The sequence below is a fragment of the Atta cephalotes genome (assembly GCF_000143395.1).
Source record: "Atta cephalotes unplaced genomic scaffold scaffold00046, whole genome shotgun sequence".
Lineage (NCBI taxonomy): Eukaryota > Metazoa > Arthropoda > Insecta > Hymenoptera > Formicidae > Atta > Atta cephalotes.
The window spans coordinates 1202961-1221144 of NW_012130110.1; the positions used below are offsets into that span (position 1 = coordinate 1202961).

At 32.4% G+C, this 18184-nt stretch overlaps 2 protein-coding genes across 2 annotated transcripts in view; one reads left to right on the forward strand and one right to left on the reverse strand.

Moving 5' to 3' along the window:
- The window catches only part of LOC105622512 (UDP-glucuronosyltransferase 2B19-like), an 8029-nt gene extending 7143 nt beyond the window's left edge, over nucleotides 1–886 (forward strand). Inside the window, exon 5 of the mRNA XM_012203927.1 lies at nucleotides 555–886. Coding sequence (XP_012059317.1) covers nucleotides 555–837 — 283 coding nt within the window. The 3' untranslated portion in view covers nucleotides 838–886. The remainder of the gene's footprint in view (nucleotides 1–554) is intronic.
- A 1280-nt stretch (nucleotides 887–2166) lies between these two features.
- On the reverse strand, nucleotides 2167–7788 carry LOC105622513. Its single transcript, XM_012203929.1, has 10 exons — nucleotides 7689–7788; nucleotides 7326–7364; nucleotides 7020–7240; nucleotides 6548–6896; nucleotides 6266–6471; nucleotides 4939–5376; nucleotides 4577–4731; nucleotides 3037–3317; nucleotides 2666–2916; nucleotides 2167–2310 (listed from the first exon to the last, which is right to left on the reverse strand). The coding sequence occupies exons 1-10, from the start codon at nucleotides 7786–7788 to the stop codon at nucleotides 2167–2169; spliced, it is 2184 nt and encodes a 727-aa protein (XP_012059319.1).
- Nucleotides 7789–18184: the final 10396 nt, after the last annotated feature.

The following is an 18184-nucleotide window of genomic DNA, read 5'->3' on the forward strand; positions in this document are numbered from 1 at the left end:
TATATATATATATATATATATATATAGTATATATATATATAATAATATAAAGTTAATTAACTAATAATAATAATAATATACTACACACACACACACACACACACACACACACACACACACACACACACACACACACACACACACACACACACACACACACACACACACACACACACACACGAGATAAAATTTACTACTAATGGACTGTTAAAATTTAAACAATAAAGATAAGATTATTCTTATAACATAAGAGTAAATAATTGCGCAGAATTATAGTGCTAAAATATAAAATGTGTATTTAGAATTTCATTACGTATAATATGTATTTAGAATTTTATTGTAATGAAATTCTAAATATACATTATATTTTAAATTGTAAATTGTAAATTGTGAATTATTTATTCTCCTTTCGCCATCTTCTTATTTCTACATAATATTTCTATATTCTATATAATATTTATATTCAAACGTTTTCTTGAATTTGGATGCATCTATGTTTTGTTATTTTTAACGGTAGCTTAATTGAATGAATTTTTATAATTTATTTATTTCAGAGAAAATGCGCGGAAATTGTCCCAACGATTCTTCGATCAGCCATTGAATGCTGTAGACACTGCTAATTATTGGGTCGAGTACGTCATTAAGTACGGTGAAAATTGTTTGCGATCGCCTGCACTGAATTTAACCTGGTGGCAATTATCCCTTCTTGATGTTATCGGATTTCTTCTATTTTGCATAACAATCATTGTCACTATAGTAATATTTATTGTGCGTTTTGTGAAGGAAATGTTAAATGGAAATTATAACAGTTTGTCGTATTCGAAAAAAATAAATTGATTAATTGATTATATATTAATTAGAAATAAATACAATTTATTATATGTTATATGTTAGTTTTTCTGTAATTATATCTTCGCGAATGAATAATGAAAAAGATATGCATAAAGTACTTTTTACAGGCGATATTGTGTAACACAGTATATGATTCCGTGCTTTCCAATTATGACACAAGTTGATACAATCATACACAGCTAAAATGTTGTATTCGATATCGTCATTTTATATCGCTTCATGAATACCAAATTTTTACATTTCATTATCACTTATTTTTTTAAGAATGACACTCTGATAAGAAGTTTCAAGTTTCGGATATATTCGGATGTATGTATAAGATCTTTTTCTTTGTTTCATTCTGATGGTAAAATAGAAAAATTAATCAATATTTCAGCTGCAAATTGACACTGTTAATATCACACAGTATATGATTGTGGTCCGTTGCTTTCGTCAACAACGAAAAGCATAATTACATATCTTTTTTAATAATAAAGATATTATTGAGGAGAAATAAATAAAGGAGATTGCATATTTATATACAAATCTCTTTAATATTCTCTAACAAATATTTATTTATTAAACGTAATATAATATTCTTTGACAGATATAGTTCTTCCCCCATAGCTTAATCTTACTCGCAGAAGCATACGTTTATACGATGTTCTCCGTTATGTACAGACACATTTATATTATTTTTGTATTACAGGCAAATAAATATATTTGCACCTATAAAATCTAAGAGTTCATGTATTCTTTTTATTGTCATACAATTGCTCAGAGTTCTCTTGTTTCAGTGCTGAATTAATCACGATGTAATAACATTTATGACCAATTAAAAATTGGTCTTTTTTGTAAGTAAAATTTTATAAGTTAATATAAAGCCGCTATTCATTAATAACAGAAATTATATTGCCCTAAATATTTTGTATTTTGTTATTTATTATACGCATTGTTACACCTGGTTTTTCATACGTTATGGAATTGATTCTCGAGCTCTGTTTATACTCTAATAGATTTCTATTATTGTATCGCATTTTCCTATATTATGAAAATTTCGAATAATAACACTTGAAAGCGGAATGTAAAATACTTTTAGTCTATATTTAATATCGGCAACAATTATCTGAAATGCGCAATAGTCTCTCGACGATTGCTCTCCGATTCTTTCTCGCGACTTAGCATGAAATCGATTAAACGCTACCAATTATTTTCTGCAGCATTACGCTAAATCGAATATTATACGATTGCATCTGTCGCGCGCTTTCTCGTCCTACCATTCGTGAGTATTAAAAAAAGAAATACGCTATATAACAGTATGAATATCGTTTACCTTTACACTGGTGGCAAATATTCATTACCCGCTGGTAAATTACTCTTTCGATAATCGTAGCCGTCATCGCTAGCGTCTATCTGAGGCTCGGGCGCATACATAGTTTGTTTCAACCAGGTGATGTCAATGGGTGTAAATGTCGCTACCTAAAATGAGCACCGAAGAATCCGTAAAATGTTATACAAGGAGCCTATTCTGTAATTCTTAACGACTGAAATGCTATAGTTACATCCCTAAGATTGATAAATGTATTTTGGTAACATGGAAATATAAATAAAAAATAGAGAAATTAAAGATTAAATAAAGTCCATCAGACAAAGCTAAATTATGTTACTTGAGAAAAAATTGATTTTTACTTCCTATTGTAATAAAATTATTATTTAACGTAGTTCTTAGAAAAATACAATAGGGTGAAATATTTAATGATTGTGAATTAAATTATTTTAATATATTGTAATATATTGTAAAAAATTGTAGCTATAAAATTAATTTTAGTTTTACCTGATTTGTGGGCAAACATCCAGTGTCTTGACTGTAAATTCCAGCGATATGGTAGGCTCCATTACCGTCGTAACAAGCCAATGGAGCACCGACATCGGCCTGACACATATTATTTTCTTCATGTGCTTTACCGCAGATTATATTATGTGCGACATTGATATGGGATTCCGCATCCAAGACGCGATTTTGACAGACATCATGCGTCAGAAGATTCACATCAACCATATGCATGATAGCACCCGCATAATGAGCTGAAATAATATTTGCATTTATGTAAATTTATTACATTTTATTTGTTACTGTCACGCATCTTTAGCATAGTTTGTCAAGTGTAATATTTCTTTTAAGTGATGGAAACGTCGACTCATTACCTTGCAGTATTGACTTGCCCCAACCCGTCACGATGCATTGCGAAGTTTCTTGCACTTGATAGTTATCGGGAAGACATAACGTGTTGATATGCAAATTAAATGCTGCGGGATGTTCCAAAAGAAGCATAGCAGTATCGTTGCCAGGCAATCCTTCTACGAATCCAGGATGATATTTGATCGTTCGTACATTAATAATTTGGAATGGCAGCGGCTCCTCGTATTCAAGTTCATATCCCAGTTTCCATTCTCCGAGTTTCACAGACAATTCACTCGCCGGGAATCTGAGAAAATTAAAAAAAATGCCTTTAATTGCTTAATTTAATTAATAGTAAAATTGGACCTAAAGGACATGTCAGTAGGCAAATAAAATTTTCTTAAAGGACATATAATCTTTGCTTTAAGTTCGTTCTATACGATTTATATTTCGCGACAGATTTCTATTTATAATTTGATATGTAATTTATTCTCTAAATTATATGGAGTGAAATCTTACTCTAAAGAGTAAAAATTTATCTAGTTTTGAAAAAAAGAATTTTTAATCTTAAATTTTTAATCTTAAAGAGTGAGTCATTTTTCAGAACATAAGATTTACTCTAAAAAGTTTTAAAGAATAAATTTGTATTTAAGAAAATATTTGAATCTTAAAGAATTAAAGCACGCTCGTATATAAAAATTAGCGCGTAAAAAAATAAAAGATTTTAAATAAAATTTAAACATTGTAATAATACTAATACCTTGTCCACAATCTTGCTTTAAGAGATCGTAAGCCGTAAAGCCTTAAGAAATTGATTAATCATAATTGAATAGCAGAAAAATAATTGATTGTGATTGATCAATTTCTTACAGCTTACAGCTTACGGCCTCTTAAAGCAATGTTGTGGAGGATACAAGGTATAAATCGCCTAAAGTTAAAATTAGTAAATTAAAATTAGTAATTATTACGCAGCTGGCAGCTGTCAGAACAATAGCTGAATATTTGAAACATTTAAATTTTGAAAAAATATTAAAACAGTAAAAAGATAAAAAGATTTTAAATCAAATTTGCATTGCAATAACATTAATGCCCAATTTCTTTACTTCCAGATAACCTTATTCAGGAGATATCTCTATTCCCAGCAAACGAGAATGGATTGAAATGTATTGAAATGGATTGAAATTCAGATTTTCAGAAATATTGATTCACAAATGTTAAAATAAATACTTTTCAATCCTGAATGCATTATTCATTTGTAGGAATTGCATAGAACATATCTCTATGCTTTTCAATTTAAAAATAATTTTGTGCATTGAATACTGTTCAATTCAAAATTTTAATAGGAAATGCAGTTTTTCAATACAATTGTATCCAATTGAATCCAATTAAATCCAAAAAAAAAGTATTCGCTATTTAAAATACGCATTTGGATAGAAAAAAATTTCAATTCATTTTAATCCATTCTCGTTTGCTGGATTGTATTCTGGAAAATATCTCTTGGATAAAGTTATCTATAGGTAGAAATAAGTAGGAAGAAATTAGGCATAAATCATCTAAGAAAATTACCTGTTTACGCAGCTGGCAGCTGTCAGAACAATATCTGATGATATCAAGGCACCAGAACACAAAATCTTACGTTCCTCCGACCACAAGACCATCGCTTGCCATGGAATCTCTCCGAATGCTGCATCGGTCTCTCTGAAGCCGGTCGGGCGTTGTTTCTTTTATTATACACAGATATAAATAAAATGTTCAATCTCGTATTATAAATAAAATCATCTTCTTCTCTTATTTTCGTAATGTTAAAATTTTCAAGTTGCATATCCTTTTATTACTACAATTCAATACTAAAAGTACTATAAGACATAATTTATAAATGTGTCTAAGCAAAATTATTCTCACAAGAATAATTCTATCGAGATACTTACGTGATTTCTCACTCCACATGGATTGTTGGGCAATTGTAATTCCGGCACGACAGGAGGGTCACTTGGAGTATTAAACGGCGCGGGGCTGCTGACCGGAGGCACTATTGGAATCGGAGTCGAAATTGGTAACAGGCGTTGCGGGATGACGTCAGAATCGTCCGGTATCAGGGGTACGACGTTCGTCGGCTGTAACTGCTCATGAACCTGCGGAGGCGCGACGGATGGTTTGATCGGCAGCCTGGGAATCGTCTTGATGGGTGGCTGGATGATCAACTTCTTCGGTGGTTGTACTTTCGCAATGTTCAAGAACGTCGGGAAGCCTTGCTCGTCGAAACCACCGGTATAGTTGGCCGGCAAATTGCCCGTCGGCCATGGATCCACATAGTTTGGATCGCGGCAACACTTACCGACTGCCCCGGTCTCCGAGATTCTGCAGCTCTGCGAAATGAACAACTCGTGATCCAATCTATTTTTCTTAATCATCGCATTTTATCTTTATTTGACTATTTAGAATATTTTTATTATCGGCAATTATTACAAATTATTCATGATCTGAAACGTGTACCTGTACAATTATAATATCAAACAAATGTTTCAAATTATTTCGATTTATTATAATTAAGAAAATTCTATTAAGTTTAAAAAAAGTTTAAAGAAAGGAGTTACATAATTTTTCTTATCTTAACATAAGAGTATAAAGGATGCGAAATGCGATTATCATCTTTTAAATAATGAATAAAATTTTTTTAGTAATAAAACTATAATTTTCCATTAAAAAATAATCTTTATATTAGTAAAAATAAATATTCATGAAAAAGTATCGAAAAAAAATTGTTCATAGTAATTATTTAAATTTGAATATTGATAATTCTGATGAATGACGTTACCACGTTTTCATTAGTATGTCATTTTTAAAATGAAGTAATTAAAGTAATTCGTGAATATTTTACACAAAAATGATACGATGAAACTTCATTTTTTAATTCCAAAATGTTCTTATTTAAACTCCATTCTTTTATATCCATATTAACTCTTCAAAATTTTTATATTTTATTTACAATCATATTAATTAAACTAATTATATTAATATTATTTACAATTATATTAATTAAACCTCTCTTTCTTATAAGAATTTTAACTATTTTAGAAAATTATTTAAAGAAAACTATTTAATCAAAAAAATATGAAAAAATGTTTAATTAAAAAATGTTAATTAAAAAATGTTTACATATCAATTACAAACTTTTCAATTCAAATCCTTATATTATGTGAAAAAAACTGGAAAACCTTCTTAAAACGTTTTTTGACTAAAATCTTTTATGCTTACGCTTAACGGAACACGTCGTAGAAGTTCCTTGCTGCTAAACACAATTGGTTGCGGACTAATCGTTCCTTCTAACGTACAGTACTGCTCTTCTACGCAGAGCAGAGCGGCCGCACATCCCATGTGAACCGTCAATTGGAAGATCGCAGGATTCGGATTCGTAGGAGCTGATTTTAATGGGAAGGCTGGTTCGCTAGCAATATTATCACCTACAATGCCAATCCATATTAATACAAAGAAAAAAGAAGAAATATTAAAGAAAATACCAACAGTGTTATCGCATACCTATTTGATATTGCTCCTGTTGATTCGTATCGGAAGGTATATGATTGTAATCGACTGGTGTCTCTTCGGCCGGTCTTATGTTGACATGAGGGTGATTAGCAGATTCGATATCGAATTCATTGTTGGATGGGGATTGGATGGGCAGTACAATGTTGTTTTCTAACGGAGGCTTCAATAATTCGGTCACGTCTGCCTGATTATTATCTCCAAATGGAACGTATTTCTCATCATTTTCCAGAGTAGGTTTCGGATACTGATTGTCTTTCACCGCATTAATTGGATCGAACGGATAATATACATTGTATTGCACGGTACAACATACTTCATGGCTGAGCTTGCACTCTTGCACCTGCGTGCAAATATTTGAGAAGATTATTAAGTCTGAATTGCGAGTTGAGTTCGATTAATATTAAAATGTGTACGCGGGAAAAAATTGTTAATAGTGATAAGAAATGACGAAAAGAGATCTCACCTGTCCTGGCCGAATAAAGCCTTGCTTCGAAGGCTGCACATATCCGTTGATGCATAGACTTTTGGCCACGCAGATTTTATTTTTACCGCTGCAACTAATGGTGAAGCCATCTACGACGCTAGAATAGGACTGCAACGTTTGATCAGGTTGATATATATAATCAAGATTAAGTTGCTTCTGTGATTCTGAAGAAGCATGCGTTTGGTATCCTTCGAACTTATCTACAACAATAACATTATAACGACATAATAAATTAAATAAATTATTTTATTAAATAAGCGAAATAACGTGATATTAGATTCTTACTTTGCTGCGATTGATCCCAATTAAATTGATCAATTTGTTCTGAAACAATATTATCTTTGTAAATATAAGGTAGTTTTGTGTTTGGGAAATCATCGCCATATCAGGCGAGCTCGTCTTCTGAAATGCGAAGACAATTTTGCGTAATTAACTTTTTTGAGACACTCTAGCTCACAATTTCTTTTAAATACAAAGTAATTTAAATTACGAGACAAAACTTAGTAAATATTAACAGGTGAGATTTATCGAACTTCATGTTTCATAGAAAATTTATAATGAAAAATTATAAAACATATGAAATTATTAAACTTGTGATATAGATAAAAAAAATTAAACACGCATCGAATTCCCAGTCTGTATACTCACGTGTCTGCAATTGAGGTGACAATTCTCTATAAGGGAGTCCACGTGCGTGCATAGCTAACGCTACTATAATTAGTAGCATTTCTAGCAGTGGTATCATCATGGAAATCTAAAAGAGCAAAAAAAACAATATTAAATAATTATCTCGAATTTTATATAATTCAATCACACGGCGAATGAGTAAATAAACCAAGATTTCATTAACGTCAATTCCACGTCTCATATGACGTCTACGAAGAAGAAAAAGGAAAGAAGAAAAGAGAAAGAAAGGAAAGGATTTTTGCTCGCCTCTCGTAGTGATGGTCGTGACTGGTTCTTCTCGAATATCTTGTATCACATGGGATGTAAAAGTGTACAAACTTTTGCAACAACGCTTTTTTTCTTTCCCGGACACGCAGGCGGCGCGATGAATTATTTTAAGACCAAGAAGAATGATCGTGAAGGTATTATATTAGGTGTGGGAAAAAGTTCGTGGCGTTTTTCTCATTAGATGGCATTAAAAAAACGCCAATTTTTGGCGTTGAATTTTTTCCCACACCTAATATTATAATTTTATTACATTTTAGCCCGTTTTAGCAACCACTGACCTGAATACAAGGAACGGAACGTTCTAGAATGGCACCAGGATGCTCCGAGCTTCTAGCAGGAGATCACGGCGGAGAATTGTAGCTGCAGAAGTTGCATGCTTCTGCAGACAACGTGGGAACAAGGCTTCACGTAGGAGTAATTCATTCATGTGCATCCGCGATCTTCGACGACATCGATGAGATATAAATTTATGCGAGAAAATGCCGTGAGATATAGGCCGGTCTTCATAATTAGTTCTTATTTCAAAACCATCACAAGTAATGTCTTAGATGCTAATGTAAAGGATTCTCTAAAGATATTCATAGATTTTTATATTTAAAATCGTACAATCTTAAGATGTTATGAATCGCCACATTAGCGTCTTGAGACATTACTTAAGATAATCTTGATATAAAAATCGACTATGAATACCGTCTGTAAAGTACTGCCTTAAGCATTTTCTTTATTTTTTTTCTTTTTACACATTTAATAATCGCAAAAGAAAATCTCGAGCTTGAGCAAAAAATAATTTAAGTTATTTAAATGTCACGGCTTCCTATCCGCTTAATATTTTAAATTTTTAATGTGAACTTTGTCCAAATAGAAGTTAATGATCGAATCGCAAGATTTACGTTTTGCGACATATGAATCTGCTATCTACATCTACAATCTCTAATTCTAATCTAATCTATAAATATTGCCTGATATTATCTCAGAATCTCGCAATACATGCAGACTGCCACAAATAATATATTGTATAATTATATATGCAAACATCTCTAGATGATTATTCTCAAGTGACATTTAATCCATGAAATCCGCGACTGAGTGACAAGAAATAATTTTTAATACACCTTGTATGTTATTTCTAATATTATATAAGCACGTGGGCTGAATAGATATCAATGACGAGGCGTATGAATAGTAACACTTTCATATTCGTATCGTATTTTCTAACGATGAAATAATCGCGTTCAAGGATCTTTAAACGCTCTGTTTGCTTATTTATATGAAAATTATGCGATATGCCCGAATCGCGTATGTAATATCGATCCTTGTTTACATCCGCCGAGTGTAGGCGCCATGTTAACACATGCCTTCTATCAATGACGTCATCCCGCTAGATTAGGCCCCGCTTAGATAGGCCAGGTCAGGGTCACAAACGATATCTTCTGTTAACAATGTAACAATCCATCGGTTCAATTTAAGCTAACTGTTAAATTTCTTTCATTAATTCTATTTAATTACACTGACAAAAAAATGATTTATTTGACTAAATTAATTTAATTGCTTCTATTTCTTTCGTTGGAGAATAAACATATATATTTCAGCCAAATACAATATGTTTGACTTAAAATTTATATATATTATCAATCAGCTAAATATGTTTGATTTAAATATATATATATTCTTCATCAAAAGAAATAAAAATGAATTAAATTAATTTAGGAGACAAAATTGAAACACAATAAAGGTTTAGACTTTTTTTACATTGCTTTAATTTTTGTCTTCTACAAGTTTCATTTATGCTTCTATCACTCTACTCTCTTTAAGCCTGTTCTACAGTAAGGTCACAAGTTATAAGCCATAAAAAATTAACTAATCATAATCAGTTGATTATTTTTCTCACATTCAATTATGATTGGCTAATTTCTTAGGGCTTACAACTTGCGACTCTAATGTAGAACAGACATAATACATTTGACTCACATTCCAATCCTAATTTTTGTTAGGATTAAATGAAAATTAAATTTTCGATTGGATCATCCAATGTTTTTTCGAAGATAATGTTGTTCTCATTAATGAGTCAAATGTAAAACGAATGTAAAATGTTCGGCAATATCGACAAAGGTTGATTAATATGCATCCATGTGTTACCGGATTACGCGTGAACATCTATCTTGAGCTATCAAATTTTATGAGTCATTCTCATGTGTATCTCGCAAAAAAGTCATCGTGGAATTCAGAACCGACGAGAAGACGACGCGATGAACTCATTACGGATTTCCCCCAGTCTCGTAGGTTTCCGATGATCTAAGTATATGCTTTGCAATTCAACGCGTAAACGGTTTGCGTGAGAGTGATTCGCGCAAATTACATGCTCTTCGCGCCTAACATTTACCATAAAAAATTCAATACGACACGCTCGTCAAATATGTTTAAACGATGACTCTTCGTGTGTGTGTTTTTTTTTTCGAGATAACTTCTACAGTTACAATCATAAAAAATGAAAATTTTTTCGTAGAAATTTAGGGAGAATCATTTGGGTGAAATCAAATTCCTCTGGTCGATATCAGTAATTAATTAAAAAAATGTTTGAATCACTTTCTATTTCTTTTCACTTTGTGTAAGTTTATCAACTCCCACTATAGAATAAACTGTATAGTATTACTTATATATTATGAATGTGAAAAAGGAATAGAAAGAAATACATCTATAGATCTAATTTATCAAGAAATTAAATGAATTGTAATGACTTATTTATAATTTATATAGATATATAGATGCCTTTGGCTATTTATACATTTTTTTATCTTTCTGTTATTGACAAAAATTGATTGATTCGGATGTTTGTAATTTTTTCTTCCAGGCTTTCGCGATGTCTCGCAACCGGAATCTTTGCTTTCAACTTTCGAGCCTAAGGTACTGCTTTCCGGTTGTTAAAGCGGCGATAAAAATAATAACACCGATCGCGAAGGATTAACGGCGCCATGTTCTGACCGAGAGAAAGTATACGAGGTAGCCGAAATGCCGAAAATTCACGATGCGTTCGATTTCCATGATAAGCGCCACTGGTGGACAACTGGACACCGGGCAGGGATTCCGATCGTCAAATATTCCTTTGCAAATGTATCCCCGGCCACGTACTTTCACGTATACATTAGTGCTACTACTTTCTCTTTCATTGAATTACACAGATTATCCGAGTATCGCACAAATCAGACTTGTCGAATTTCGCGCATAATCCGGCGATCGTCTAATGACTCGAAGTATGGAGCCGAATTGAAATTAAGTTCCGGGTACGAGCTCTCTTATACACATATGTATATCCCCTCGTTTAGCACATAAACTGTTTGAAAATTCTTTTCTTTTTATTTTATTTTCTTCTTCCTTACCCTTTCTTCACTTCTTCTCTCTCTCTCTCTCTCTCTCTCTCTCTCTCTCTCTCTCTCTCTTTTCCTCTCTCCCTCTTTCTGTTGCGACACGAAAGCATATAAATAATCCGTTGATTTTGACGCATTTCATCGAACGTTTTTGTAATGTGGGTGTAATATGCATACAGCATAAATACTTAAATATTCACGTCGTCATTAATAACACCAATCACCAACCGAATAGCTGCCAAGTAGAAACTTACTTTCGATTTGTCAATCAATAAGTACTTTCACCGATACCCCGATATCTCGCTATACATAATTAATATCGGCCATCGTAATTAACAGTCAGATATTGATTCGGTTATCGAGATGTATTTTCTTGCGAGCATTCACGGTATTCTTTCAGCAAAAGAGTAGATTATCCAGGTAATAAAAAGTACAGATATTTAAATAATGGGTAATAAAATGAGTGATAAAAAAAGAATGAATTTACTTTACGTCAACAGAATTGCTCTCTGTAAAAGTTTTTTCCGGTTTTTAATTACAGAATTTTATAACCTTAATTTTCATTTTATAGTATGTTAACAAGATTTCTCGATTGTTGTGCGTATTATTGCATTTACCGTTTAATAGTTAAAATGTCAGACCTAAACGAGTTTTAAGTATGCTTGAAATTCTTTCTGTTTTTACTGCGGCATTTATAATTATTTTTCTAAATGTATATTTGATATCACTGGCAAATTAACCAAGAAGACTTTAACGTGTTCTCACAAATTTATATTCATTTTACATCGTTATTTAAGTATCAGATAGAAGCCCTCTCGACGAAAAAGTAATTTAAAAAATACGATGTTTCTGTCAAGCCTTTCTATTGAGTGAAATGCGCTATGAGTCTGATATTTTGAATGCCTAGCACTTCATTAATCAAATTCAAATAAAGGGACATTTCTCCTTTTCTTGTAGCGGTTAATAAATGGATATCTAATGAAGCTAGATTGCTTTTTGTTGCATCAGAGCGAATATTTCGAATTGGTATTACGTTGAAAAAAGAGTAGGTCGTGAGTACCATTTGATTTCCCTGTATTCGATTACTTGTCTATGATATATTGCCAATTCAAATACGTAATAACTGATTTCATATATGTGTGTAACTTAGATCTCCGTGTAAAAAAATAACACACTGTTCTGCAGCATATTAAAAAAATGTATTTACACATTTAAGGATGTAGTGTCGCATTTAAAAACAATACCAAAAATATATAAATTTCATGGATTTCTATTATTATGTCTGAATATCTGTATAAATTTTAAATACAATTCTCTTATTAATTTAAAAGTTATTTAATTCTTTTATTTGTTTTGATTCTGATATAAAATCGCGTTTTGCTTCTGATATAAAAAATTTTAATTTGTAATATTACTTTCTTATCAAATTTGCAAATGAATATTATAAATTTTAATTCGTATTGTGTGTGTGTGTGTGTGTGTGTGTGTGTGTGTGTGTGTGTGTGTGTGTGTGTGTGTATAGAACAATAATAAATATTCGTTTAAAATAAAAATTTATTTACTCCACTTACTCTCATTTAAAAAATTATTGATCGGAAATTACAAAAAAATATAGTAATTTTGCATAAAATTATTATGATCAATATCAAATTATTTGTTGTTTTTTAAAAAGTTTTTAAGTAATCTTATAGCTCATTTTGATAGCTGATATTGTACAATCAAAGCATCCTTAATATATAATATAATGTTATTTTGTAAAATAACGGAAAACTAAATCACACATATACAATGTGAGATCACTTATTGTATATCTACTTTAATTTGGAGTATACTATGTGAATGTATAATGTTTCTGGGTCGTCTGAATTTCGGACCGTGCAAGTACCTCGCAAAAAAAAAAATGAGAGAAATAAAAAAAGTGATCCTGCGGCATTCATCGATCTAACTTTCCAAAACGCTCTTGTCTGATAATAACGATATAACAGTTCGATATTGACATTATCCTTCGATCTCGGCCTTCTGTAGATGAAATCCGGCAACAGCAAAAATGAAACGATACGCGCGATTGGAAATGCGAAGCACAAAGAAATAAAATATTCTTATTTTTTTTCACTTCCTTTTTTGTGAGACTGTCTAAATATTCGATGTAGTTCTTTATTCGGGCAATTATGTTGCATTAATAACCATAATTTTTTTTATTAAAGATTATTATAAAAGCGACATATTTACCAAGATTTTTTAATAAGAAAAATCAAGATAAGCATACAACTAGTTTTAATCTTCTGTCTCAATTTTTGGAATGAATCTTACTCCAAAGATTTAAAAAAGTTTGACTTAATTCTGATCGATTGTATTCATCAGAAGTCAGTTCTTTTTTACTTATTGTTAGATTATTCTAATATTTATGTATAAAATCGCAATTTCATAATTATTCCTTTTATGATTTTATGATTCCTTTTATGGTTTTATATAAAAATTTTACGTATTCATTGTACGTAATACATACATTTTTAATTGAATTAGAGTGACTTATATAGATATATCTTATCAAAATCTATGATTTCTTTCTATGAGATTGAACATAGCAATAAGAAGATCTCTTCACATGTCAAAAAGAGACGTCGCAGAACCTGCGGGAGAGAAATTAAAAGTCGGGCAGTTCACTTCCCGGAAACTCAGACGTTCTCCTCTCACGCCGGAGAATTTGACCTCCTATTACTCTCGCCCGGTATGCATTTTACTTTTGGGAAAGTTCCTGTCGCGGCCGAGCAGTCGGCACATGGATGCGTGTGGATCTCGCGACTGCTTCGAGGTCCGCAGGAAAGGAGCAAGGTCGCTAAATAATAAGGCGTCTCTCTGATGTCATCCACGCGTGAATTATGAAATTCGTCTTTGCTTGCGTGTCGGCGATTATCAGGATCGAGATATTGTTCCCGCACGTCGTTGCCGACCATATAAAAGATGCTCCTCCTCTCGAGCATTTATGTTGAAGGGGGAGGGGAGGGGGGGTGGAGGGGAGGGGGACTCAAATAAGAACGTGTTTCAACATCGAGATCTTAATATCTATGGAATTATTCACCGGCGAAAAAATTATAAAGATCTTAAAAGAAGATGAATAAAAAGAGGAATTATACATGATTTTCGAGTTAATTTTAATCGCATTAATTTTAAATCCGCATGTGTAGAAATGTTATTCATATAAAACTATGATGTATGATACAAAAAAAAGTTTAATAATTCCGCGACTTTCCGCTGATAATTGAAGACTTCATCAAGAGCAATAAAAATATTCCAATATATAAATTTATTAATGGGATTCCGTCAGTAAATTATGGTTCTATTTAAATAAAATTTGTGATTTATCTTCAAAAAGAGGATTAAATATGATTCGAAAAATAAAGCGAAGATGAGCGATTTGATCGAATCGTTGTCGGGTCTCCTCTAGCTTTTCACTCGATAAAAGCTGATCGACTTCATAATTAAGTTAACTTTCGCCAGTTATTTGCATTCCTCAATTCGACGGCGGACCAATCCCGTCAGACCCGATCCACCCGCAAAATGTAAAACGAGAAAGCAATCAAGGATGACCGTCCGTCCCCGCATGTCTGCATCCGTCTCTCTTTGGGTCCGGCTCAATTATATCTCCGTGTGGCATCGACGCGATCCCCCGGAATATACCGGACTTACGAAATATCGAACGCATCCGTGACACTGTCCGATGATGTCTCGGCGCCAGGGCTTGCCAGGATTACATAAACAAGCCGGAGAGTTCAAAGGTCCGGATTCTTCGGCGACGTCGAGTTGCTTTCGCGCGTCTTTCGGACACCCCGAAAAGCCTACCTCATCGCTTAATTCCACTTACGTTTTTTGATGCTGACAGATGTAACAACACAAGAATGTCCCGATAATTATATGCTACGTTAATTATATTCAACTGCGAGTGAGCGAGCTTAATTTCTCATCGATTGTTGTAGTATATGGCTTGATATATGAATCATTTAGTGAGAATAATTAGCGTCACATCTTTTTTAACTAACTGAACGAGAGAGCAAAAGTAAGACAGCAGATCTGTCGATTTTAAATGACCGCTGCTCTTGCTCTGTAAGCGTGTTAGTGAGTAGAATAAACCGATGCCAAAGAAACTGGTCAGTCTCATTTTTACCCGACACTTTCACGCGTCCAATGTTTTCTCGCGTGGAGGATGATGATGATGCAATGAGATCCTGTTCTAGATCTTGATAATAGATCGATTTAATTGTTCTATCTCGTCGAGCCTTTCCAAAACGAATTTTTCACGCACAGAAAGAATCGATGTTTTCAAACGTTCCCTCCCTTTCGTTCCAGCAATCATTTGAAACTGTAACTGATCGAGCTTTAGACTCGCTATTGATAGTATCTGAATATGAATATCTTCGTCGGTTTTCGCCATAACTCGTATTTCCACGCAACCTTCTGCGTGACATGGATTTTATTCATAATCCCAAGGCGCATTGCGCCATCCCGAGCGAGTTGGTGGACCAACGGACAAAGGTGATGCGTAGATTCGTAGTAAAGCGATCCGTATGTCGTAAAATATCGCGAATATTATACCAAGATGTTTTCGTCTTGCAAGAGAAATCTGTAATTACGTTTTACCAACGAAATCAAGTCGCCATTGACCCCTTTTGGACCACGGATGCTGCTTGGCACGCGCGAGACCTGCGTATTTAGCATTTCATTAATGACGCTACCGGTTAAAATATATTGTACTTCCTTATCACTGCTATAAAGATTTGTGAAAAGTTTCTTAAGAAAAGAAATATAAGTTGTATTTAATAAGATTTAAACAATATTACAATTTGAAATGGGTCGAAGAGAGAATAACTCTAAGTATGAATTCCCATTTTTTAGAAGCAGATCTTAAACGCTTTAAATTTTTGATTCCACAAACTGCGCGCCGAATTACTTTTTCCGACTTGAAATATATTCATTGCACAGAACCAAAATAGCAATATATATTACATATTAAATTACAAAATACAAACAATATTGTAATTACTCTTGATGTTCAATAAGATTTAATTTATGTACTAACATAATTTAAGTTATATATGTACATAGTTTAGTAATGTAATAAAAAAAATTAATCTATATTATAATGACAAAATTATTAAAATGTCTCTTCTGTTCTTTTATTGAATCATTTTATGAATCCAGATGTACGATATAACTCATGATAAATAAAATAAGAATAAGCGGGACTATATTTCATAGCGAAAATAAAATAAGATACATATAAAATGTATTAAAGTTAGAAACTAATTATACTTTATAACTGTTAAAATGGCTATTAAATCGAATTTCGAATCCAAACAAACATGATTGATCATCAACAAAAATGCTTCCTCAGACGGGAGGCGAAAAAAACGAGTTCGTAGCTGACGTAAGAATGGCGCCTTGAAATTGACTAATTGCAAGATGCGCATGGTAATAGCTAACTAATTGCGCGTTTCGCGAGAAAAGAAGAAAGCAATGTAGAAATGTGAAGGTTTCGTACACGAGCCCTCCTGGGTATTAGCTCGTTTTCGTGTTGGTTTCTCACAAGGGATAATATACGATTAATTATCCTCAGAGTATCTCAAAGAGAAAATTACATTAGCCTTGAAGAACCATTGCCCCTGGAATCGAGCAATAATATACAATATTAATTTATGAAGAGAGACGAGCAAGGTCGAATCATCCAAGTGTCCTCTCATCCCATAACCTCGACTTTTGACGATTTTCAGCCTGATTTCCGCCTGATCACGCCTGTTTGAATTGCAAAATGCTGAAATAACAATCAAATTCGTAACTCGGCCTTTCCCTTTTACGCGGAAGAAGAACGTGTATCATAGCTATGTGACACGTTCGCGCTAAAGAATGCAAAGTATAAGATGACAATATACAATTATTTTTTGCATTCCCATAACGGGGCGGCTACAAGCGTAGGTATCTTTGATCATGGCGTCGGAAAGGTGTCGAAGAAGCTGGGTTGAATTTTTTGTAAAAAGAGAACGTCCCACTGAAATAGCGATGCAACGATGAACCAACTCGATCGATTATGACACGTCATATATCTATTATGCATTCGATGGATGAATTTATGAGGACAAATTTATGAGGAATTAAATTAAATGGGCCCCACACATTGCGTTACTTTTAATTATTATAGTATCAATCCATAAAATAGTAAATAATTACATACTGTTTGCGCCAATTCTCAATTGTTGTTATTTATTTATTTATTAAATTTGTTATCTCGAGAATTTCATTAATACTGTTACTCTTTAAATAATTTCTGATAGAAAATTTTTTCGTTACTTGAAATCTTTCTGCATAATCGCACTTCAGATTTTGATACGAACAACTGTAAATCCCGCGTGATAAAAGAACGAAGATTTTTTCATAATGCAAAAACTATTGTAATTCTAATTAAAATTATTCGCATTTCTAATAAAAAAAACACGTAAATAATATTATTTCAATTTATGTACCTTCTTAAATTATATAAGTTTATCTTATTTAATTGTTTAATATACTGTATAAATTTATAAATATACATATACTTAATAAGTGAGAACGAATTAAAATGGATTAAAATTTTAATTCTATATGAATGCGAATTTCAATAGCATTCATAGTCCATTATTACTTTTCTTAAATTCAATTGAATTGAAAAACTGCATTTACTTTTTAAAATTTCGAATTAAACAATATTCACGACGCACTCAAAGAGCTGAATTTTTTTTTAATTAAAAGATATAAAAATGTGCTTATGCAATTCTTATAAATAAATAAAAATGCATTAAG

Coding starts and splice junctions, on each gene's coding strand:
- LOC105622513 (XM_012203929.1), bottom strand. CDS start 7,788: ATGATGATACCACTGCTAGAAATGCTACTAATTATAGTAGCGTTAGCT. Junction 6,472..6,547: donor ACAGGAGCAATATCAAATAG/GTATGCGATAAC, acceptor TTGGCATTGTAG/GTGATAATATTGCTAGCGAA. Junction 5,377..6,265: donor TACGACGTGTTCCGTTAAGC/GTAAGCATAAAA, acceptor TTCATTTCGCAG/AGCTGCAGAATCTCGGAGAC.